This window comes from Dromaius novaehollandiae, chromosome W (assembly GCF_036370855.1).
Source record: "Dromaius novaehollandiae isolate bDroNov1 chromosome W, bDroNov1.hap1, whole genome shotgun sequence".
Classification (NCBI taxonomy): domain Eukaryota; kingdom Metazoa; phylum Chordata; class Aves; order Casuariiformes; family Dromaiidae; genus Dromaius; species Dromaius novaehollandiae.
The window spans coordinates 18,935,380-18,959,753 of record NC_088130.1 but is presented as its reverse complement, the minus strand read 5'-3'; the positions used below and the strand labels follow the sequence as shown (position 1 = coordinate 18,959,753).

At 35.4% G+C, this 24,374-nt stretch overlaps 1 protein-coding gene across 1 annotated transcript in view; it reads left to right on the top strand.

Annotated features, from left to right (window-relative positions):
* The window catches only part of LOC112978813 (contactin-associated protein-like 4), a 224,776-nt gene that overhangs the window by 41,064 nt on the left and 159,338 nt on the right, over positions 1–24,374 (top strand). The window contains exon 2 of the mRNA XM_026092542.2: positions 190–300. Within this exon, the coding sequence (XP_025948327.2) occupies positions 190–300 (111 nt within the window). The remainder of the gene's footprint in view (positions 1–189; positions 301–24,374) is intronic.

Below are 24,374 nucleotides of genomic sequence, written 5' to 3'. Positions count from 1 at the left end.
ATTGATAAGCAAGAAGTGCTACCTCAGTGCTGACGGGCTTACATGTAATACAGCAACGGGAAAAATTTTGAGATGTGCTCTTCTCAGATACAAGGTTAATTCAGATATTTTTCTAGTGTTCTCTTTGGTTGCAGTTCCAGTAAGTTGTGTTCATTGTATTAACCTGAACGTGATATTTTTTGCTGGCAGATAATTGTGATGATCAGCTGGTGTCTGCTTTGCCTCAGTCATCGTTCAGCAGTTCATCAGAGCTGTCTAGCAGTCACAGCCCTGGATTTGCAAGGCTTAATCGAAGAGACGGTGAGTGGATTTTATTGGTTGATTGATGCTAAATTTTCTCAAGTTTTCTGAAGCATTTTCTAACCTGCACAGAATCTTGAAATGATGCGTAGTGAGCATCTTCTGGGTTATTGGGTCTGGGGAGAGTTGCATTTGTTGTTTTAAGGAGAAGGGGAAGGTAAAAAAATTCATCTCAAAGAATTCGCTTTGCCATGTACACTAGGATTTTCTCTTAGTAAAATTATATGCCCAAACTCTTGTGAAGGCTTTACTAATTTTAGTGCAATGGATGCATCCTGATTGAAACTGAAATCTTCATGTGATTTTGCAGCATAAAATGTAGACAACTTTTGACATATATCTGTAGCTATTCAAAAAAATCCTCTTAAATTAATTCTATTTCTTAGCAAGTCTAAAATACACAAGTAGTCTCTTTTCTCATAAAGGACAAACAGAGAAAGTGCAAGTGTGTGAGTTTAAGTGTGTATCATTCTGTAAGAAAATAGGGGTAAATGCAGATTCCAGATTGAAAGACGGGACCAGATACTCAGGAAATGTTTTTGATAAACTATTTTCTCTTTTTGCTGGAAATGCAAAATCTTGATTGTTTTAGTTCTGTTTTTTCACTGAACCTATTATTTTATTATGCTTACTCACTGAGATTGTGACAAATTACAAACTGGCACATTGCTCAGCTTTTGGTAAAGGAAACGAAAGTTGTCTAGTAGGTCATTATTTGTATTAAACACCTGTATTTGACTACTGATGGCTCTGAATCACTTCTAATTTTCATTGATTTACTTATTAAGTGTGAATTTTGAGTCACTTTGGTCAGTACACTTCATGGGACACTTTCTTATTTTGTTAAATTTTATTAAAATTTTTATAGCATTGTTATTTGCAGCTTTCCTGAGTAGTGGATGAAAGGTTTAAATACTTCAGCATTTGTCACAGAAGGTCTGGAGATTACTCACTTCTGCTGAAGTTTAATGATAATTGGTATTTTATATTTTGTCGAGGAGTTCATTTGCATGAGAAATGATGAATTTCCTTTCATTACTGTAAACATTTTCTGTTCTTAATGACAAAATCCTATTACACTTTCTGTATGAAGGACATCTATTCTGAAGCTTTTTGACAGTATCTCTTATATGATATAAAATCTGTCAAAAAAATGAATTTAAACCTTGAAAGACATGTCACATTAGACTTTGTACTGTGTTGGCGGCATATTTGTAATATGTAATTATATTCAAAGTCATGTTAGAAAAATAAATGTAAGTACATAGAACATTAAAAAGATTAAAACTGACTTTGAAACACCGAGAAATTTCAGTCATCAGCCTCATTAGGCAAGTACCAAGGAGCTAAGTCATTCCCGTCAACAATACACAAAGAGCATTTTTTTCTTTTCTGGCTGTTTTTTTTTTTTTTTTTTTTTTTTTTTTAAATACCAGCCAGGTTCTTGATCTTAACATCAAAGTGCTAATGCTAAGGAGGAAAAAATATCTTTAGGAAGGATTTCAAGCAGCATTATATTAAAATGTTGCAACCTGGTACTATTCGTAGACAAAGCCCACTTAAGTTTAGGTGCCTAAAAATAATACTCTGTTTTAAAGTTATGTCAAAACAACTGGAGTTTTAGTTGAAATAAAATCGATCTATGTATGCAAGAGCACATGTTTCAAATCATCTTTGGGTGTTTGTATATCGACTCTGCTCCATAGCGGTCCTATGTCCTAAGTTCAAGGAAAATATAAAGCTCAGCTTCCCACCCGTTGGCCTGCCGGTGCTGTGAGCAAGCACTGAGTGGGATCGCTGTACGAGCTGGGGGGAGAGCGATCTGCTGTGGGCACTGGCTTCTGTCGTCTTATTACCCATGAGGAAACAGGGAAGAAACTGGTTCAAAGGTGCAGTTTGGGGAGGCTTGCCAAAGTATTGTGTCTTAGGTCATAATCTAGTCTTAAGAATACAGCGTTAATACAGACCTTGAGAATTGTACTAGTTATTTAGAGCTATTCAAACACATCTGATCCCTGCATATATTTAACTATTACATTTTATAACAATGTACATATTTGATAAGTATTTGAATTAAATCATGGCAATACTTTGCACTGCCAAAAACATTTTCATTCTTGCACTGCTGTGATTTCCTGGGACTCCTGCTACATACTGATAGGAACTGTATTCTGAAGAAGGAATATCCAAAATTATTTCATTATGCCAATGTAGAAATTCCAAATTTAATAAGTGTGAACTTCTGTGTTGAATACAGTTATGATTATAAACAAAATTATTGTATTTCAAGAGGCCTTTGAATCTTACCTAGCATCCCAGTTCTAATAAAATGTAATATTTCTCTTGCTAAAATGCACAATTAATGTTGTTTTCATTTGGCTCTTTTCATGTACTATGAAATTGTCTGTACTACGTTAGCATGGGTTTTTTAGAATTATCTTTTCCTTCACATAGCTCTCTAATGTGTTCACACATTAGAAATGATCATAGCTTTACCTCTGGCATCTTTCCATCTCATGTAGATACAAAGCAGTAGGTTGTCTAATTAGAAGATTGCTAGCTCTTTGCTTTCTCATTCTGTATATCTCAGGGTCACAGTACCCAGCAGGATGCAGATTTGAATGTCTTATTCATTTACTGTGTTCATTTTGTTGGTTTAATAGTTTATGACCAGACCATTTGATTTGGTACCTCCTGGTTCAGTTAGACATAATTCTATAGAATTAGGTAAATGGGGGCGAGGTGAAAAGTCTCTTCAGTAAATTAGTCTTAAATAAATTAGTCTTAATCTTTTTTTTTTTTTTTTTTTTTTTTTTTTTTTTTTTTTGCTTGAGAGACTTAGTACTTGATCTGGGAATATATTTTCTGTACTGTCTGTCAACACAGTTTGTAAATCAGTATTTAATTATTTTCTGTGAATTTTCATGGAGAAATCTGACTATTTTTGTAGATGAATATACATGAAAGTTTTATTTGTGTGGACCAAAGTAAAATGTTATACATGCTTGCATGTTTATAAACAACTAGTCACAAGAAATGTTTGTTAAATATCTATAGACCAGAAAAAATAACTTCTAGGAGAATATGACTTGGATTGGTGAGCTGTCAGTGATCGTGTAGAAGTAATGACGCATTATTAGAATTTCCCCAAAATTTTCATTGATGACTTAATTGTAGATGAAGTTGCATTTGATGCAAGTCTCTACTTTGAAGAAAAACAAATAATTAATTCAGCTGAAGTTAGTGTTTGCTGGAGAGTGTGTGTGACCTATCATTAAATTTACACAAAAAGAATGGTCCTAGTGCAATAATAGGTTCTTAAACCACCAAAATTAGGGAAAATTGAGCACAATTTGTACAGAAAAAGATACAGTGTTTTTAGAGAGATTATTTAAGAGTCAGTTTGTCATCATTTATCAGTAAAAAAAAAAATAAACCAATTTGCATATTAACTTACACTGTTCCAGCTGGCAAATAAAGGGCAGAAATTAACAGGAAATTTGTCAAGAAAGGAATACGGGAAGTTGTATTGACAGGAGGAATGGCTCTCTAGCCATATACCTTTGACTAAATATAGAAGATTAATAGGAGAAGTTAAATGCCAAGGGGCTGGGGAGAGAGGACTATAGATTTCAGCAAAAGAAGTGTAGTACAGAGTTTAAATGAAGACCATAAAATGTGATAACCTAGTCTTTACTAGACAGAGTGGTAAACTAGCTAACTACAATGCTGAAAGAACAGAATTACTTGATAAATACTTCCGCGCTCTATTTGCAAAGGAAGAGGATGGTGTGCTGGAACTACCTGAGGACAGCAAAGGTTTCTTTCAGTCATTAGTAACCAAGGAGAGTGATAACATCTAGGAAAAACTTGTTAAATATTCTGCATATTTTAATCAATATTGGTGCAACAATTTCCTGAAGCTTTGCAAATATGAATATTTCAATTTCAATTCAAGCACAGACAATGAAATAAGCCTGCTATGTAACTGCTAAAATAGTTACTCTGGTATCAGTCCTGCTCAGAAAATAACTAATGTCAGTCAAACATTATTTTTAAAGGAAAAGTAGATCAAAAAAAAAACACCAGCTTTGATTTTATTATTTGAGGTGGTAATAACTTTGCTTAGTAAAGGTAAATGCAGGGATTTAATATATGCAGACTTTTATAGACTTTTGACTTTATGTTGTATGGCTATCTAACTTTTAAAAACATCACAATATCAATACGGTCCAAATTAAATGGATTAAGATGTAGGTAACTGACAAGATCTAAAGAGGTATTTATCATCAATATATAAAGATGTTGCCACAGAAGTTCTGAGAAAACTGTAGGCCCAACTATTCAATATTTCTGTTGATTATGTGCAAGTGAGTACAAATCTATTACGATAAAACGTGTAGATGACATGAAGATTGAAACAGTAAATAATACTGGCATGGCAATTATGCAGAGTGATCTAATAAGGCAAATGATTGACCTATTGAAATAAGCATTTTAAAAGAGTCTAAAATAAATTATTTAGAGGTCATACTTATCATATACAAACTCTATCCTACAAAGAACTGACTCTGAACTGGTTCTGGGAGTTGAGCTGAACTAGTAATTTAGCTTTCTTTCTTAAACTTGTGCTCTAGCAAGAAGAGCTAAAGAAACTTCTGTATATAGAAACAGAATAAAGGAGTTATTACTCTCTACATAGCTATTAAGCTGCCACTGAACTGTGTTGTAAAATTCTGGATCTTTAAAGGGTTGTTGAAAAATCAGAAAGAGAAATAGAAATCTTTCTTTTTTTGGTCAGGAGAAAATGCTTTCCAGGGAGAGACTTAAGGAGCTCAACATTAAGAAGATAGGTGACTTGACTATAATGTACTTCTAAAAATACAGGTTTTTGTAGTCTTTTAAAGAAAAAGCCAGTGGCTGTACATTAACAACATGCAAATTCACACTGTGAACAAGAAACCATGTTTTAATGCTGAAAGCTATTAACTATTAGAACAAACGTGATAGATACGCTTACCTTCAAAAACAACCTTGATACTTTTATGGAATATAGGTTTAAGAAACCTGGAGTTCTCCATAGAGTAGTATACAAGAGTCTGAACTCTTTGGGGTTTAATACTCTATGAATCTCAATTAAAATTATTGTGCTCAAGTAGTAAAAGAAGCACTTAAACAAACCCTATAAGCACTATCACTGTCATCATTTAACTTTTGACTGCAGAAATTGTTTATTTTAAAATATTTTTAAATGCCACCCTTGCAAGAAATTGTTTATTGAAAGCTATACAAACCTGAGCACTGAAGCTATTATAATGCTTCCTTGGACAATTATAACCGGTAAACGTTCAGTGTGAGATTTGGCGGACCCGAGATGACTAAGCATACAGCTGTTAACTTTAAATTTTATACTTGCCTTATTCTGGATTGGATACCCTGTGACTCCTGCCCCCCACCTCTTTTATTTCCACACTGTTCAAAATGTGTGTATCTATGAAAAGAGGAGAAGCACCTCTCTCTTGATAATGTTGCTCAGTTTCATGCCTGTCTCAGCCTACGCTTGACGGAGATACATTTTTCTATGCCAGTCCCTTCACTGTGAATAGCCAGCAGAATGGCCAGCACTCAGAGCACGCAGTGCACTAGCTCCAGTGATAGGAGCCATGAGTACCGACATCGAACTTGGGCTATGAGGGATGTGCTTCTGTCCACTCAGTTTGCCAATAATTTCTGTGAGGTGCATTGAGCTGAGGTTTGGCATTGCAGATGGTTTATATACAGCTTCAAGGAAATTTGCTCCTTCTGCAGATACAGAAGGTTTCTTGAACTAATATCTTCCAACCATGATCTGTAGAAGAACCCTCTGCCAAACCTGGAGAAGGTTGTGTTGTTGCTAAGGTCAGGGTATTTCTGCTTTTGACTGCAGTGGGATCAGTTGTTCATGCTGGTGGTACATACGTGATGTCCTCCCATCCACCATTCCAGTCCCACTGGACAAAGACTTATGGGTCTGTGAACTGTTGCACCAAAGGATGTGGGCCTTTATTTGAATTAGTGAACTTTTGCAATTATGCAGGTACAAAATCCCGAAGTTCTGCAAGCATAGCCATACCCGTGGAAGAGCCTTCACATTTGGGCAGCTAAATGAGCTGGACAGAGATTTGGCTGTGCTTTCCATGCCCATATTCACACACAATTACTTGATTAGAATGTGACAGAAGAAAATTGAATATAGAAGCTGTTAAGTAGCCAGAAAATCTGGCTTATGGCTTTCTATTTCCCTAAAGTAGGAAGAAACCCATGTATTTTAATTACACTGTCAACTTGCATTGCCAGACATTCAGAAGTGGTCCGGAAATTTCAATGTGTTAACAGTTACTAGATGTGTTTTTTCTCCAGTGTGTATATGGAGTTTCTTTCTCTTTTCATTAATGTTCATCCTACCTATCATTTTCACTGAAAATCTAAGTCACCTTGTAGCACTTTTTCAATGCAAAGAGCATTTAAAGGATAGTTCATTCAATATGGTACTGTAAACCACTCCATCTCAGCCTTTTTGGAATCAAATATTATAGTTTAGATAATTTTTGAGAGCTTGCACTAAATAGGTTAAAATGGAAAAATGAAATCTACTCATCAGTAGTTAAAACTAGCGAAAAAAGAATATTTCTCAGGGAATAAGAAGAAAAGTCTGTTTTCAGCAGATAAGTTTTTTTGTAATTAATAGTTTAACCTGTATAATCTAACACCAAAAATTAAAGCAAAAAAGCAGACAAATTCAAAACCTACTAGCAGCTAGGTTTGTTAGTCACCAAACGATAATTTTAAAAGATCTTACTCCCTCATTAGTATGCAAAAAAAATCATTAAGACTGATATTTTGGTTTAGGACAAGTAATAAGAAGATGAATCTAGAATTAAAATGATCCAATCTGATGGTAATCATTGTGCTTTTTTATAAATTAACAGCAGATCTAAGTTGATCCAGCTAACATCAGGGCTTAGGGTTTTATGACTGACTTGACATGAATAGCTGTATATGGAAACAGGCAAGAGTGGCAATCTGAATATTTTATTTTTAAACTGAATAAAATGATTGCTACAGTGACTAATATATAAAAGAAAGGCCAGATGGTGCATACTGATGTATTGACAGAGAAAGTCTTGGACCATTTAGCTTTTGAGACAGAAATCATGATTTTTTTTTTTCTCTCTAACTATTGGCATGGTCAGGTCTTTCAGTGAGAGCATTGCCATCAATTTATCAAAATACTAATTATTGGTTTTAATATCATGGTATATCTTCAATTTTTCTATCGAAAATGTTTTAAACAAATCTAACATGAAAGCTGTGTATAAAATTGTAGGTGCACATCAGAAGTTTAAAAAAATAAAGTTCACACCAACTTCAGTGAAGACAGGATTTGACTAACAGCATTTCATTAATGTCTGTGGTTAAATTTGTTTTGTTTCATTGTATTATGCATCTGGTATTTCAAAAGGTGTATGAGACAAAAAAAAGGAAGTAGTAAATCAATCCTAAGTAGGCTGAGCAAATAGTATAAAATATTTACAAATATTTAAAAGTTAGAAATATTCATACAGATATTTCCAGAAAGTGAATTCCAGCTTTGCAATTAAAATTCATTCACGCATAACAAAGCATAACAAAGGTTTCAACCAGCACTGACTATTACATGTGTGAGAACATCAGTGGAATAGGAAATTTAAATGATGGTGAAAAGCACAGAAGAAGCAGAGAAATGGTAATAAGGTATTTTATTGTTGGAATTGTTTGGGACTATTTTTCTAGTTGAAATATAGCTATGGAGGGAATAGGAAGGTAAGAACAATTTTACGCATACAGCTAGAGTATTCCAATATTTCTAAGAATGTGGAACGTGCTGTGAACAAGATCAAATTTTAAAAAAACTTTAAAAATGAAATTAAATTTTATTACAACTCATTTATGCCATAACTTTAGTTATATTCTAATATAATAAAAACAGAGATTTTGATCGCTCCATGTTGATGCTTTGGTGTTACATATTTTTAAAAGATGTATTTTGGAAATCTTAAAAAATGGTTATATTGCTACCCAAAATGTGAATTAATGTTGAATATCTTTTAGAGAGTTATGACAGAGTTTGGCTACCAAGGCTGTTTTGCCAGAGTAAATAATTTAAGATCAGCCCTCCTTTAATCTTCTGAGGGAGGGAAGAATAGACCGTAAGTGTTGGTGCATCTGATTTTCCTCATATATTTTGGGGAAAATTTTGTTGCAGAAAAATCAAAAGCATTTGCTTATTGTTAGATAGGCCAAGATTAGAGATTTGGGGTGATCACCTAAATTAAAGAAGCAGGAGATTTTCCATCTGATGTAATCTTTACTAACTTCAATTTTATTGCAAAATCAATTTCTCAAATTCTGATTTCTTAAGAATTCCTAAGTCCTTCATTTCTAAAGGCAAGTGATAAAAATGTTAAACGTTCTTCCTGCCACACCTCCTCAAAACGTTCATACTTTAAGAACCTAGAATGAAAAGTTGAAGGATCTCTCGCTTGCCGCCATCTTTAAAATATTTTTCCTTACCTTTAATTAGTGCTTGATCTGCTGACATGCAAGGTGTGTTTTGCGAGCTGTACTCATGCCGCCATCCCGTGGGGACAGCATGGGCAAACTGGCTCTGCTGGCAGGAGAGCTCAGAATTCCCAGGCAGTATTTGTCTCAAAGGTCTACAACGGGTGATATTGTCACATATATTTTTGTGGCTAATTCCCACAGAATGTCAGTGTCAGATGAGGGCAGGTAATTCAACTGAATACTTTCATAATCTTTATGTTTTCATATAGACACCTCAAAGACGCAAAAATCCTATACTAAGCCACTTTAGAAAATGGCATGAAAGAGCTCAAGGTAAGCTGGAAACTCCTGAAAAATGCATCTTTGGAAAAGAACAGGTTCCTCATGTTAAATCGACTAGTATTTAAAGTAAGACTAACTTGTAGGTTACACTGACTTCACTCTGTGAAGTCTATTTGCTATACACGTGAATAAAAATAAAGTACCCTGAACTCTCCATTAATGGAATTGTATTTATTAAATGTTAGCTACAATAATAAAGACACTGCTATAATATTAAATAAAATATTAAAGACAGCTATATCAGATAACAGTGTTATGTATGCATAATAATATTTGTCTCTTCCTTCACTTTTAAACTTCCTGTCACAGCCTAGTCCTGCTCAGGAGATAAATAGGTGGGGAGAAGAGGTTTTCAAGTGAGATTGAGAATTCGTGCAATCCTATTAGTTAGCAGTTTTTAATACATTTCATTGGTCTCTAAGGAAGCTGAAGAACAGCAGCCTCTGCTTTCTACTCATATATCCTTTTTCTTCCTTTTAAAGCTCAAATAATTTATATTCTAGATGACTCATTTTTGCTTAACTCAATTTTGTGTTTGCATGCTGTTGTAGATCAGAAGAGTTAAGGAGAAAAATTAGTGTTAGATCACGAAAATTCTTTTAAAATAAAATCAAAAAAATGATGCCAGCTGAGATAAGGATAGAGCAGGAAGTGCAAGATCTCTTGTATATTACAAATGTTGTATTTACCTATATGAGGCTACATTATATCCCCTACTCTATTTTCTTCATATTTTCAGTGGACAATGGAATCTATCCTTGGTTCTTCAATCAATTTTGTACCCTCAGAGTTGGTTGTCAGGGAGCTTGACTGATAGCCAGGCAGATCGTAATAAATGATTCAGACATAGAGAGTAGAGAGAGGACGTTACGATGGTTACTGCTGTACAGAGCAGCATATACCAGCAAATTAATGGTCTTGTCAACATTGGGATTAATTCTGTTCATCGCCACTGGCATAAATATTGCGCAAGTGTACCATGGTCCAGCTTCCATCAGCAGAGCTTGTAAGATACCTATATGAACTGTAGTTTATGATTTTCTTTGTCTGAAATTGGGGTTATTCCTATAACTCTTCCCAGGGACTTCAATCATCATGAAAAAGGTCAAGTAACGGTAAATACTAAAATAAAGTAGAATTGATTTGGATGGAATCAGTACAGCTCTTTATGAAGATCTTTTTCTACTTTTTTATATATAAACACGTGTGTGTGTGTGTACGTATATCTGTCTAACTATCCGTCTCTCTATCTACCTCTCTTCAGTTTTACTTTCAGGCACTTCACAATTAAGCAATACTATTTTAAAGCCAGAATAAAGTTTTTTGCTGCATTCACCTGTGGTAGACAACTTTGAAGTTTCTTACAAGAGACACTTAAAATCTGCGGCCATTTTCAAGTTTTAGTCTTCTCTGACTGCTATTTCATTTTTCTATTTCATTACTTAATGTAAATAAGAATTCTGTTATAAGTGTAGCCATCCGAAGTTCAACATTATGTCTTTTTAATTATTGAGGTCATTTAAGAATCATTATATTGTAATAAATCTTAATATTCATATTCTTATCATTTACAGGATCCAAAACACAGTTATATTCTGTGGTTATTTTCTACAGTTAAATAGTTTATGAGTGTGTGGGCACTCCACAAAGCCTTTACCTGAGTGTTTTCTTTGTTGTCTCTCACCCTAAGATATTAAAAAAATCCAAAGATTTACACACACCAATGGCAGGTCACCCATTTCATACAACTTAAGTAATTTTTACAATTTTAACTATTAGAGATTCAGTGGAATTAAAAAAAAGTCATGTCATGTCATGATGTTGCTAAAATTTAATATTTTAATTTAATATGTCTTGTGCTATTGTTGTCTAGAACAAAGGAAATGTTATCAATGCTACCAATGTACCACATTGGTACTTGATACCAGTTAGTACCAAATCTAAACTTGGCCTTTGCCTCATGTATTGTACTGTATAGCTAATGAATCATGAAAAGAAAGGTAAAAGTTCATCAGCAAATTAGGCTGCCCAGTCTTTAGTAGCTCAGGGTAAAAATCCCCTGGCATTATATAGTATGTGAGTTTATCTAAACTACCAGCACTACTGCTGCTTCTTCTCCTCAAGAATTATTCATATTGCTGATTTTCTTTCTTTCTTTTTTCTTTTCTTTTTTTTTTTTTTTTTTTTTTGTAGAAAGGCATTTCTTACTTACAAAAAAAATGTTGTTCTTCATTTTATACGGTTGTTTATCCTCCATATTAACTTGCTTTTCATTCTGCTTTAGACAAGCAAATACAATTGTGCATGCAGCTCAACATGACTGTGTGTAGAAAGTAGATAAAGGCTGCACTGTTCATATTTATGCACAGGTCCCAGTTCAGCCTTTTTGTAAGTCTATTCTTTTAGTGTTTAAAATGTGTGAACATTGCAGGAATGGAGCGATAGCCATTGCAAAAATTGTGTAAATACTTCAAAGTCAGAGATCGAGTGTTCATAGCAAATTTATCATCTCTTCTGGCTGTGTTTAGTTCCATACATAGTCCCTAATCCTTTAGCAGAAGATTATCCTGAAAGGTTACTGCTGCTGGTACCAGAGATACCTGGGGAGATACAGGACTTTGCCTGAGGTTGCAGTCAGCCTGAAGCATGAGTTGATTGCTAGATATCTCATTCCCAGACCAAAATGGGAAAGCATCCGTGAGCCGCTCCCCAGCACCATTTGCATGATGACATAAAGAAAGCATCCCTGAAGGAGACTGATATTCAATCTGGGGGACGAATGGCTGGTCGCTGCTGGGATAGGTAGGTGGCAGATAATTTCTAATTTCAGTCATTTTTGGTGCACAGTCGATCTAATGCAAAGGAACAGGGAAAATTATCTTTTAGGATTCATAGTAGTTCTACATTGTTGTGAACAAATTTCACAGAAATATTACAAAAAAGATCATGTAAGGTAAACTGTTTTGGGACAGAATATAAGCACAGAAAAGTGTAACCCTAATTAATCCTGTTTGAGGAGATAGGTGTAAATGAAAATGCAAAATGAAAATCCAAATTATAGCAATTACTACTACAGTAACAAATGTGTCTCAGGAGAGGCTATATTTTAAATTCAGATCTAATTAGTCATCCTCAGTATAACATGATGAACCTGAAAGATTCATTTAGAATTTTCAAGACTTCTTAGAGTTTGAAATCCAAATCAGAATTTTGAGTCTGTTACCCAATAATTTAGGGCAAAATGAAAGAAATATCCACCAGAAATTAGAACTAACAGAGTCTTCAGGAAAGATGAGAAGCACTCAGTTAAGCCAGTTTGCATCCTGGCCAAGTGAGTGTTTTTACTAGACAACTTAATCTTTGAAAAAGAACTCTGAAGACTGAGAAAAATATTTTGTACTCAATGGTGGCCAAGAATGCATGGATACTGTAATAAAAGATCTATCTTTAGCTCCTTCATTGACTTGCCGCCTTTGTTAGATAAGTTAAAATGATCTCTGATTTTGAAATTTCTCAGATGTAACAAAATATGTGCAGTAATGAATACTCTACAAGTATAATCTTTTTCATAACTAATAAAATTTTGAAGTACAGGCCAAATTTTAAGTACATAACTGGTGGCATGGATCAGATTGAATTCTAATTCAGCATCGATTTAAAAATATCCAGAACTGAGATCTCCAGTGTTGGCAGCTACAAGGAAAGAGACACAGGAGTGGGAATTCTAACACAGGCACAATCCACAGCTCCTTGATGTGAATGGAGCTTGAAGCATTACTCATTTCTGCTGATAGTAGTTTAATTTCTGTAATACTGGGAAATTCCATTGAAAGTTCTGAATTTTAAAAGTGGGAATGTTAAAGAATAATTGTAATAATTTGAGAGAAATAAGCGCATAAAATATACGTCCTTACCTCTTTTCAGTGTTATAGTTTACATTTTTATTTGTGTTGTTTTGTGACTGATTAGTAAATATTGGGCTCATTATTTTTAGAAATACAGGAGCTGAAGTCTGCATTTGATTTTAAATTCTTGAGCTATAATGAGATAGATGTCTTTTTGAGGGGAAATCAAATGGTTCTATTGATTTTAAAGTGTAAATTGTCAAGAACAGACTAGCAGGAGCTCACTGATAAATCAGTTTTCAGACAGCTCTTGACATTCAACTTCTAACATTTTAATTGTGGTTAAGCTGCCTTATGCCAAAGTGTACCTGATTTCTATATATAGAAAGAAGGGATGAAATGTGATCCCCACTCTTGCTGTGGTTGAGAGGGATGAGTAGTTTTACAGATGGCAAGCACAAACCTTAGTCTGAGGTTATTGTGTGCCTGTACTTCCGTAGGATGTGTGCAGTTTAAGGGAAATTATAAAATAATTGTTAGAATTTTGAATTAAAATCAAAATCAAAAAAGGTGGCAAATACAGATTCATCCTAGAGCTGGGCACTTAAAAATCTTAAAAGTTACTTAAATTAAACCAAAATTGTGACTAACTAGGAATGAAAAAGGACTGGAAAATACATCACTTATCACTCAAAATAATTATTTGTACTTTTTCATGTTTTACTCCAGCTCTTTTTCCACAAGTGATGTTTCATAAGAGATTCAGTGGAGCACTCACACTTCTTTCAATGTATCTTTGCAATATTTTTCATCAAAATGCTTCAAGACAGCTCAAAGACATGCATTGGTTAATGAGCCATAAGAGTTTAAATAGACATTTTAGCCTCATTAATCATAATGCTTCTGGGCAATGTATGCAGTGTTGTTTTGTTTAATTCTTTGTAAAAATACTGATTTAGGTCTCAAGATCCTCAGTGTCTTCTCACAAATGACCAACTTACCTTATTAGCTGTAGAAAATCCCTTTGATTTTTTTGCTAATAAATTCCAAATGCATTACATTACTAGTAAGAGTACTGTATTCTCTTTTTACAGGGGCCAGTAGTTGGCAAAAAAGACAACTCTTCCTCTTGAGGAAGCAATTGTCGCTGAAAGAAACTGATGCTAGAATAAGTTTTCCATTTCCTTAAACCTTGATGCCCATTCAGTAAGACTTCCAGTTTTTCAAATTACAGCTGTTGTAGGAGAACTATATTGAATTACTAAAATCTAACTGTTCTGACTCAAGTTTGCAGAGTAGCAAATCCACAGCCATATACATATAAGCATTTCCATTTTGCTAAGTAGCAAATGTTCAGCAGAAAGATTAGCAAAAGAACTTTTAGTATTAATTATGTGTGCCTCACACACAATCTAAAATATATTAAACCCAAACAGATTTTAGTTTAATGCTATTGATTTTTAATCATGAATGAAGCTTCTTGTATTTTAAAGTGATAATTCAAGAGCTATGTTTTCTGCTTTCTGAACTTATCTTCTAGCACTGTAGCAATATTTATATATAAGGTCTTTTACCTAAATTGAAAATTATTTGAATGGTTAGCCTGGGCTGCTTTTGTAAATTGTCTTTTTATTCCCCTCTAATAGTCATAGCAGTAAGAGTTTTAAAATACATTTTGTAGGGAAATCACAGCCCCTAACGTGTATTTTCTATATATACTCATAGGACTAGCTACTAATTCACTGCAGAAGGCCAGCTGTCTACATTTAATACAAGGTTGACCTTGAAATTGTTAAGCTTACAAGAGTAGTCATGAAAGAGCAGCTCAGGCAAGAGTGAAACGACCCATTAAAATCATAGATTTCACAACTCATTGCATTGTTGACTATGTTTCCTCAAGGGATTGTTTCGCCTATTGGAGAACTAAGAAGTCTTGATTATTTTTCAAGCCTGTAAAAATATGGAAAAGTTTCCATCATTTAATTTTTCACCAGATGGAAATGCTAGAGATATAAATATAAAAAATATAATTTCAGCTTATTTTACTTCCTGATGAAAAAAACAGCTCACCTAGGATTTGGAACTGCAACAAAGGATCTCCTATTTATTGCTGCTATGCTTGCATCTGTCTCCAGTTTTATTCCAGTTATGTATCTTTAACTTATTCTCTAACTTATCTTCTTGTACACATGGATTATAAAATCAATTATGTGGTCATAATTCAAATTTGCTAGTGCGTGTACATGGGAATATAGAGTATGTATACATGTATATACGTAATTAGATTATTATGACTAGCGATGCTTATGGGACTAAAAACATCCATAGGATACTTCATGTTCAAATGAAAGGTGTAATTGCTAAAATCACCATGGCTCTATTCCCATTCCTTAAGAGCATGTCAGATACTTTTTCTATCACAAATCGAGAAAAGTCTTCTCTGTCCATCTCTCCCAAGACTCTAAAGAGCTTCTTTCCAGATACATCTACTTGTCTGATCCATGTGGTTCACTTTAATCTCAAAGATAAAATTTTCAATAAGAATGAGACTTTCCGAGCTGCCATTAAGCAGTTTTCCCTGAAGTATTCATCATACTGTGGGACATGGAATTGAAAAGAAACTAGGAGGATTTTGGCGAAGTTAGGATTGAACTGGGATTTCTGGCATATAAAATTATAACACCGGGAATTCCAGTATGAATACCTCTGGACTGTTTGACCCAGTGCCAGGATCTGAAGCTGCTGAATCCTCCTGCTTTGGGAGGAAGCACATAGTGACAGACAAGAAAAATTTTCTAAATGTCAGAATTTTGCATGACAGGACACTAAATTCCCAGTGTTTTGTGTGGCTATATTCTATCTGCAGCAGCTCTCAAGGCCTTTCATGTGCTTTCTCCACTCCTTTTTCTAGTCTTTATACAATTTCTAAGAGCAGAAGGGACAAAGACACAGTTTTTCCTTTAGCTTCATACTAGCTGAGGCAGTTTTGGCTGACACGCGGCTACAGATGTCCTTCTGGCCTTTGATCCAGCTTCCAGACTGCCTGGACTTAATTTCACAGTTGAACTGCCAGATACTCAAACTAGACCTGAAGTCATTGCACCTGGTTGAGTGACACATGCAAGAACTGACCCTGCAGGTACAGGGTATCCTAACATGAAAATAGTTCTCTGAAAAAATATCACACCCCACAATTTTGCTAAAGAAATTGACTGTCATCTGGAGCTGATTCAGGTTTTGGTATTGCTGAACCTTTGGCTTCTTGTTGAGTTGAAAGCAGACAGTACCTTTATCCATCTGATTAAAGTTACCTACTGGCAATACCTCCATTTGTGCAAAAGTGTTGATCTGCAACAGTGTTGATCTTTTTTGCCTCACAGGATCAGTATTTATGAAGAAAGTATGACCTATCCAGCAGAAAACATGTTCTTTTCTAAGACTACCACTTATTCCCTCTGAGAGTCATTCATTATAATACCCTCTTTTCAACTCACATGAAGACATTCTTCATACAGACATTCTTCTTTCAGTAGTATTTATGACTAATGTAAAGCACTTGTGTTAAATCTCTTTAACTGAGGTCCAGTTCCAGTCACAATCTAGTTCTTTGTCCCAATCTACATTTCTCATCTTCCATCCAAATCTTGTCTATCCGTACTGAATCTGCCTTCCCATCAGCTGAACAAAGCAGACAAGAGAATGAAAATGAGCTGGGAAAATGAGCTGGGAATTTCAGTTCTGGTGCCAGGCATTAGCCCATCGATCTCAGCAGCACTAGTGCTCCACTGGATCCATGCAGGCAGGCTCTGCAGTGTTTGCCTGAAAAGCTTATAGCAAATATTGATCATTTGCTTGCAGATGTTTGTAAGTCAGCTAAATGTGGTGGCTGGTAAGAAGAGAAAAAAACATAACTTTGACACATATTCATCATCTAATAACTAGCAAAATCCTGGTCCAAATCTTAGAAGTGCTAAGGGTATTAGTTAGATTAAAAAAGGAAATACAAAAAGAAAAATAAGCCTGAAACAACTAAAGATTTCAGTTTGGCTATAAGTCTGACGGAATTCTAAATACTTGGAAATGGGGAATGGTAATTGGAAGTAATAGATAATATTAATAACAAACCATACTACCAAGGTTTCCTATAATGTAATTCTTCCTGCATTTTTTACAGACCAGTGGATTTGAAATCCAGATCTATATCTTTTCCATTTCATGTAACTTAATAAAGGAGGAAGAACATGTTAGCTCTTGGCAGGCAATGGTTGGGCAATCAAGGTTCATAGCTGACATCTGGCTGTAAAAGGCTCTTTTAATATGATCATCTAAGGGCAGGTCTCTGACTGATTGGTGGCTCACTCCAATTCCATATGTGCATCATCCTATTCAGTAACTCAAAGTGTACATATTACTGTTAAATTACATCAGGAATAACAAGTTAGAAGTGGACTTTCAGCTATTAGAGTCCTAATTTCTATGGTGGCTCATAAAGTGGGCTGTCAGTTACTGACTAAAGAAGGAATAAGCAAACATAATATTCGTAATAAGTTTTTTCTAGGGACTGATCTCTAGCAACAAGAAACTCTGCCATTTAGGCAAAGATCTGCATTTTTTAGTGAAACTCAGTAACAGAATCATACATCTGTATATTTGGCTTAGCCATTTTAGGATGATACAAAGTCGTGCTATATCGGCACAGTTTACAAAAGCATCCAGTTTGACTATTTATTTCAGAAAAGGTTATGACACCATGTATATGAACTGCTTTCTTGTACTGGTGTTGGAGAAGAGAAAACTTTTGGTTATTTTATTTATGAAGTAGTTAAATGTTAATTATTCTCCAAAAGTCTTAATTATCCTGCAGAAGGGAAGCCCTCCATGAGGCTTACATTTGCAAAATGCATGAAAATTTTACACCGAGAAGAACTTGGGTGAGCCCATGTTTTGTGTTATTTTGTGACTGCCTGCAGCAAGTGTCTGCACCACTATTTGACAGCTTCCATGCTCAAGAAACATCGTTAGTATTGCACAGCTGTAACGGGATCGTCTTCTTGTTGTTTAGCTGTGATTGCGTTATAGCATGTGGGCAAATATATTGACTAGATAATGGAATGGATAAGGGTTTCAAGCTCTAAACCCACCTCTCATAGAAACGGAGATTGAGTTTTTATTCTTGGGTAGTTGCTATTCCTTGGGCAAGTTAGCCTTGATGCTTGACTGAAAGTCTTCAAGATTACTTAGAAGTAAGTAGTAATGAGCTCTTTAGTTTATAAATCCACTTGGAAAGTACTTAGCAACGTGTATTTCTTAGCCACCTGGTGTTTCTAAATCAAACCAGTAATACTCTACTAAAGGGAATTTGTGCAAAAGAGAAGCTGAGCATAAACAGAGCATATATAAAGTGTCCATCATAATAATCTCTCTCAAGAAATCTTGAAAATACAGCCAAAATTTTGAGACAAAGGAGCCAACCCATGGAATGGAATACCGTCGGAATACTGCTTTTGATTTATTTCTGTAACACATTTGGGTTGGAAAGGTAAGATAGGTCAAAGCTTTTGGAAATACATACTGGTAGATCAGTCCTGTTTCCTATTCAATACCCAATGTAGGGTATTCTAGACTGTTATCTAGGATCATATTTCTGGATGTAGAATGAGTTAAGCCACCTATGTCATATACACATAGACAACAGACCCGCAATAACAGTGCTGTCAGATGTCACTTTGTTTTTGGAAATTAGTAATTGTATAAATATAGATGTAAGCAAAGCACAAATATTGTCTGGTCACATCTATTTACAGTTATATTTATTGTAGATGTAAGCAAAGCACAAATATTGTCTGGTCACATCTATTTACAGTTATATTTATTGTTTGCCTTTCATTTTGTCCATAAAGAGAGTTTATGTTTTAGTAATTGCCATTTTATTTATCCCTATGTTGCAAGAGATTGAAACTAGTTTTTAAATAGGGTGGTTTTATTCCTAAAAAGACAATTATTTAATGGATAATTGCTGATTTGGTTGTCAACTTGATATCTGACTAACTTTTAAATCATCAGACTCATGCCAAAGAAATGTCAGTTTACAAAGTTAGTGCATACGTGCAAGAAGAGACTATATAACTATTATTCAGTTATAACAGATTGGTTAAATTTTGACCATGTTCCTTTAAAACAATTCTCTGCAGTATTTTGAATAATACAACATTTCTGAAGAAAAAATTGATTGAAATCGTAGTGGGCCACAGACTCTGTACTGTTCAATTCATCCAGGCTTTTCACAGATTTCATAAAAGTAATGTTCTTGTCAAAACTTTTCTACACAACAACTACTATGATTTATTTATTTTTTTTACGTACATTATATAGCCTGATTCCAGTAGTTCTACTCTGTGTAATGGGCGTCATTAAAAGTAAGAAGCTGTGATGCTCTGAAAACATGGGATCTAAATATGCATAAACGCACAATTTTCAGTGTGAGAAAAGCTTTTAAGTTAAACATAGCTTTATAAATAATACAGCTTAGCTCTGCATTTGTTATACACCAGTTGCCATAAAACTGATGCAAATATGAAGTCCTTGAATTTCTCATTTGGCTGTCGAGGTTGGCTGATTTAGTTTCATAAACATTGTAATGATATTTCTGAAAAACACAAATGAGGACTAATGTCATTATAATATTCCTTGGGAAAAAAAAATCTGGATTGCTGAAAAATGAAGCTTTGTTCCAAGGACAAAATTTTAAGTGAATTGAACTGCAGTTTTTCTTCATTGTTAGGTACTTTATTAATAAACTTTGTCCTCCAAAGTTGCATGAAACAGTAGTAAAACACTTTGATTGGTAATAGTTATAGCTATACCATCCCTAATCTAAGTATTTAACCAACAGAGATGTTGTCTTTTATTTCTGATAATCAAGCCAGATGTGATTATATTTTCTGATCATGAAATTCCATTAGTCTTGCTCAATTGCATTTTCGTTATGCTATTTTTCTAGCCATCATTGTTATACTTTTCTGTCGTTATGTCAATAAAACTGAGCAGTCAGGAGTGCATGCTGTTTGTCCTCTTCAAATTTAAAGTGCTCAAACCTCTTCTTCTTAGTCAGAAGAACTTATTTAATAATTCTATGGTAGAGTAATAACATCAGAATCCATAAATTTTGAAATACACAGAGACTGCTGAAACAGAAATTCCTTTGGGTTTGAAGAGAAATAATGTAGTTAATTTTTGAATTCTTTTGCTAAGAATGGGAATATTAAAACAAGGGAGGCAAATGGGCTAATGAGTTGGTTAAATCACGTCTTTCAGAAAGCCTCATACTAAACTCTTATATCAATATTTAAATGGAAAAGATGATGGAAAGCTCAGTACAATGATTTTAAGAGAGTTATGTTAATTTTATAGCTGAGGATCTGGCATAGTGTGTCTACAGAGATATACTAATAAATTTCTATATTCCCTTAGAATTATTGAAAAGTGCTGGTAGACAGAGGAATGTAAATATTCTGATTATTAATGCACACATTTTCTAAAATAAGTATCGTAGGATGCACAATTATATAAGTTAAAAGAATGTTGGGAGTCGTAACTGGAACACCAGATTACAAAAACAGTTTATGCAGGGGGCATTGCGTTTAAATAGTTTGATGCCATCCTGTTATGTTTTGTCAGGTTGAGTTGCCCACGCATGTACATGCAGACACTTGGGACAGCACGTGTACATGCATTTGCAGCACTTGAAAGAGAATGGTTTCTGCAGAACCAGATGGAGGTCAGATTAAATATTTGAGTTGGCTTATGGCGTATCTCTCAGTCCATTGTGGAGTACTCATATTCTTGTGCACACAAGCACAGATAGACTTTAAACGCTGGAAAGGTGACATTACACTTATCTCCTTACTTTAAAATCATGTTCCCTTTGTGTATGTCATATCTGTGTGCAGGGCAGTAGCCAGATGGAGTTGGCCAGTGTTCCCAGCTGCTAGCTGTAGCAATTTATACTCACAATAATGGAAAGCAAATTGAGCTTTTCTGTTTTAAATATATGCACTTAGAGTATTTTTACTTGGAAACTGCAGGTGCCAACGTTTTATCTGTTTGCCTTGCTGTACTAACTGCACCATGCTGCATGTGCTAAGACAGGTGCCAGAGTCAGTGAATCAGCATTTCCAGAAGTATCACCATCGGAAAGTGATTCATCAAGGACTGAGATTACAGTAGTGTGATAAAAATGGCAGAAACAAACACATTCATATGCTCAGAAATATTATTGCCCTGCTCATTCCCCAGCAGAATGCACAAACATATCACTCCTGTTAAATACAGCTGGACACAATCTATCTGGCCTCACGTTAGAATTGGGTAATAAAAATCAGTGTTTTTTAAGATTTAGTTTGATATTATTTGTAAATTTGTTGCCATTGTTTTTACGGTTTACTGATATTCTTGTTTCACTCTCTCCAAAGAAATGTGCAATGTCTTCCTCCAGGAAGATATGAGACTATCTGAATTATGCTTCTAATTTTTTTGCCATATAGTAAAAGAAAAAAATTCTTCATCCATACTTATCTTTATCTGCTCTTAATAAATGTTGGTATTTCTTACTGAAATGCTAGAGGTAGATTTATGCTCAAGGAGATGGGAATACCAATCATAAATTAATGTCTGGATCATAGAAATGCAAGCTGTATATATATATTTGTACTTTTTAGTGTTATCCACATTATTAAAGACAATAGCTTGAGATGGGAAATCTAATTTAATTTCCTGGGCAAATATCATCAGAACAGTGTGCAGGTGGCACGTATTTAAAGCAGTTCGCAGGCTTCCTCTGCTGCATATACTGAGGCCAACTGATTAGTACAAAAGGTTTTAATTTTGCTTTCCTTTTCTTTTAAGTCTATGACTGTACTCAGTGAAGTAAGGAGATGGCATACTAGTTTGATGCAAACAGTAGGCTATAAAAAGGCCCAAGTCTGATTCAGTTTGATAGCTCTCATCAGGATGTTTCACATCATAGGGAATGAAAGGAAGACAACTAGAAAGAAAAAAATTTAAAGTTTTTAGAGGCGTAAGTGACAGAATTGCAGAAGTTTAAATGTAAAAACATTTTTGATCATGATGGTGTCCTGATCCAATATCCGGGGGGGGGGGGGGGGGTCATTACGATCCCAAGGACGAGATTAAGACACTAAAACCAGTCAAATATCGTACAACCTTTTAGCTTTATTTTCCACAAAGTGGGAAGATAAGGTATGTGTGTGTGGGGGGGGGGAAGGTGAAGGGAAAAGGGGAACAGAACAAGGGTAAGGGGGAAAGGATAGAGAAAGTTAGAAAAGGAGAGAAGAAGCTGGCTACCACCACTCAGGCCGATGGTGTTCTGCTGACTTTGTTCAAATTGGAGCTCAAGCTGGGTGCCTCCGACGAGACAAAAACCACACAAACAAAGAAATCCCTGGGCAATTATAGCTTTTTGCAAATTAAATTTCCCACCCCTCACGTGGTAGTTCAGACCAATAGTAATTTTGGGGTCTGGGGTCTCCTGCTCCCTATTGGGTCTCATCATTGTTCCCAGGCAGGCTGCTTTTCTCCCTTATCTTTACTGTTGCGGTTTCTGCTGACAAATGTGTTTTGATTCCTCGGGTGCTGCCCCTCTTTCTCAGGGCCCTGACTAACAGGCGTTGTTCCAGCAATTAGCACTGCCCCAGCAGTGACAGTAGGCGTTATCTTCCAAGGTCCTGACGAAGAGGATATAATCCAGACCCCCCCGCCCTAATTAACACTGCTTCAGCTGTGAGGGGAGGCTTTGTTTCCCAGGGTCCTGGCGCCCAAGCAGGCCTTATTTCAAAGCCTGGACATCCTCCCTCCCGGAGTGTGAGGCACAGGGATGCAAACTGCTGGGAACTTCCTTGTCTTTCCAGTCTGCACCAGCTCTGGGGCCCTTTCTCACTGCCTAAGGCTTCAGCAAATTTAGCTACTCATGCTAGGCAAGTTTTATAGAAGTTGTGCTAAGTGGCAATAATTTGCAGTCCAGGTCCCAAAGTCTCTGCCCAATCGTGCCCTGGTTCGGCGCAGGCTCGGTGTGTCCCGGGTGGTCGCAGGGAGACCTTTTCGGGGGTTGCAGCAGCTCAGTCCTGTTCCCACCGGGAACAGATGGCTTGTTCGGGGTTATGGTTTGCTTGCAGCTTATGTACCAAGAAATGTTTCAGGCAAAAGTTCACTCATCTGTCTGCCACAGATGGCTATGGTTAATTATTTGTCCTCGTTTTAAAGTGTAAGTAGCATATTGGGTAAGACCACTCAACAAGGAAAACAAATATAGGTTATTTGCTGAAATCAGTTGCCAGGTAAAGATGGTGTAAAAAATTTATCAGGCTGAAAGATTGTACAGCTTTAACTGCATCAAATTGTGCTGAACAATGTTTTAGAGATAATTAGAACTTTCTATTGTTTTGCTAGAATGAATATTGATACAATAAATACCTATTTTCCATTAGGTATTTCTTTTGGTTGATATTTTCTACCGCATCATTGCATATGCAATTAGAAATGGTATCAGGCACAGAATTTTGGATCAGAAGTCTGTTTAAACTCAGCAGCTTAATGAAGGATGGTGGTAATAAGATCTTTTTTTTTCTGGGAAGTTTTCTTTGCATCACCTACCTGTGAACAAAATGGCCTCAGACAAAATTAAGAATGGTGAGGAATAAACAGTCCCCATTTTGTCAATCAAAACAGAAGCAGAAGAGTAAGGATGGAAAGTGTGGCAGGTATATCATAAATGTAACGATCCAATCCCCACATGCGGTAGGGATTACTAGTACAGCACCCTGAGTCCAGATATACCTGGAACAGAGACAAAAAAGAAGAGACAAGCACTACTCTACAGGACTGCATTTCTCTATAAATTAAACATTCTGGCTTTGTTTCAGCCCCAGATTATTGTCAGAATATGTTTTGAAAAGGGGTGCACCTGCACACCACATGCAGTTCCCAGTTCCTAGGAAGGGAGATAGTTTGAAGACAATCCAGTAAAAGTGGATGGTAATAGTCAAGAATGATGGAAATCTTGCAATGAACTGGCACATTTCCAAAACAGCTTCTCCCTTAGAAGCATTGTCTGCAAAGAACAAAAACTGCCTTTCCAGCAGAAAACTGTTGGAAGGACATTTATTCTAACACTTGCCTTCTATTGGGGAAAAAATCCTTTTTTAACATGTAGCAGGAGCAACTCAGTCTCACAATATATTCTTCACAATTACAATTGCATACTGATATTTCTCAAAACTTGTAAATATT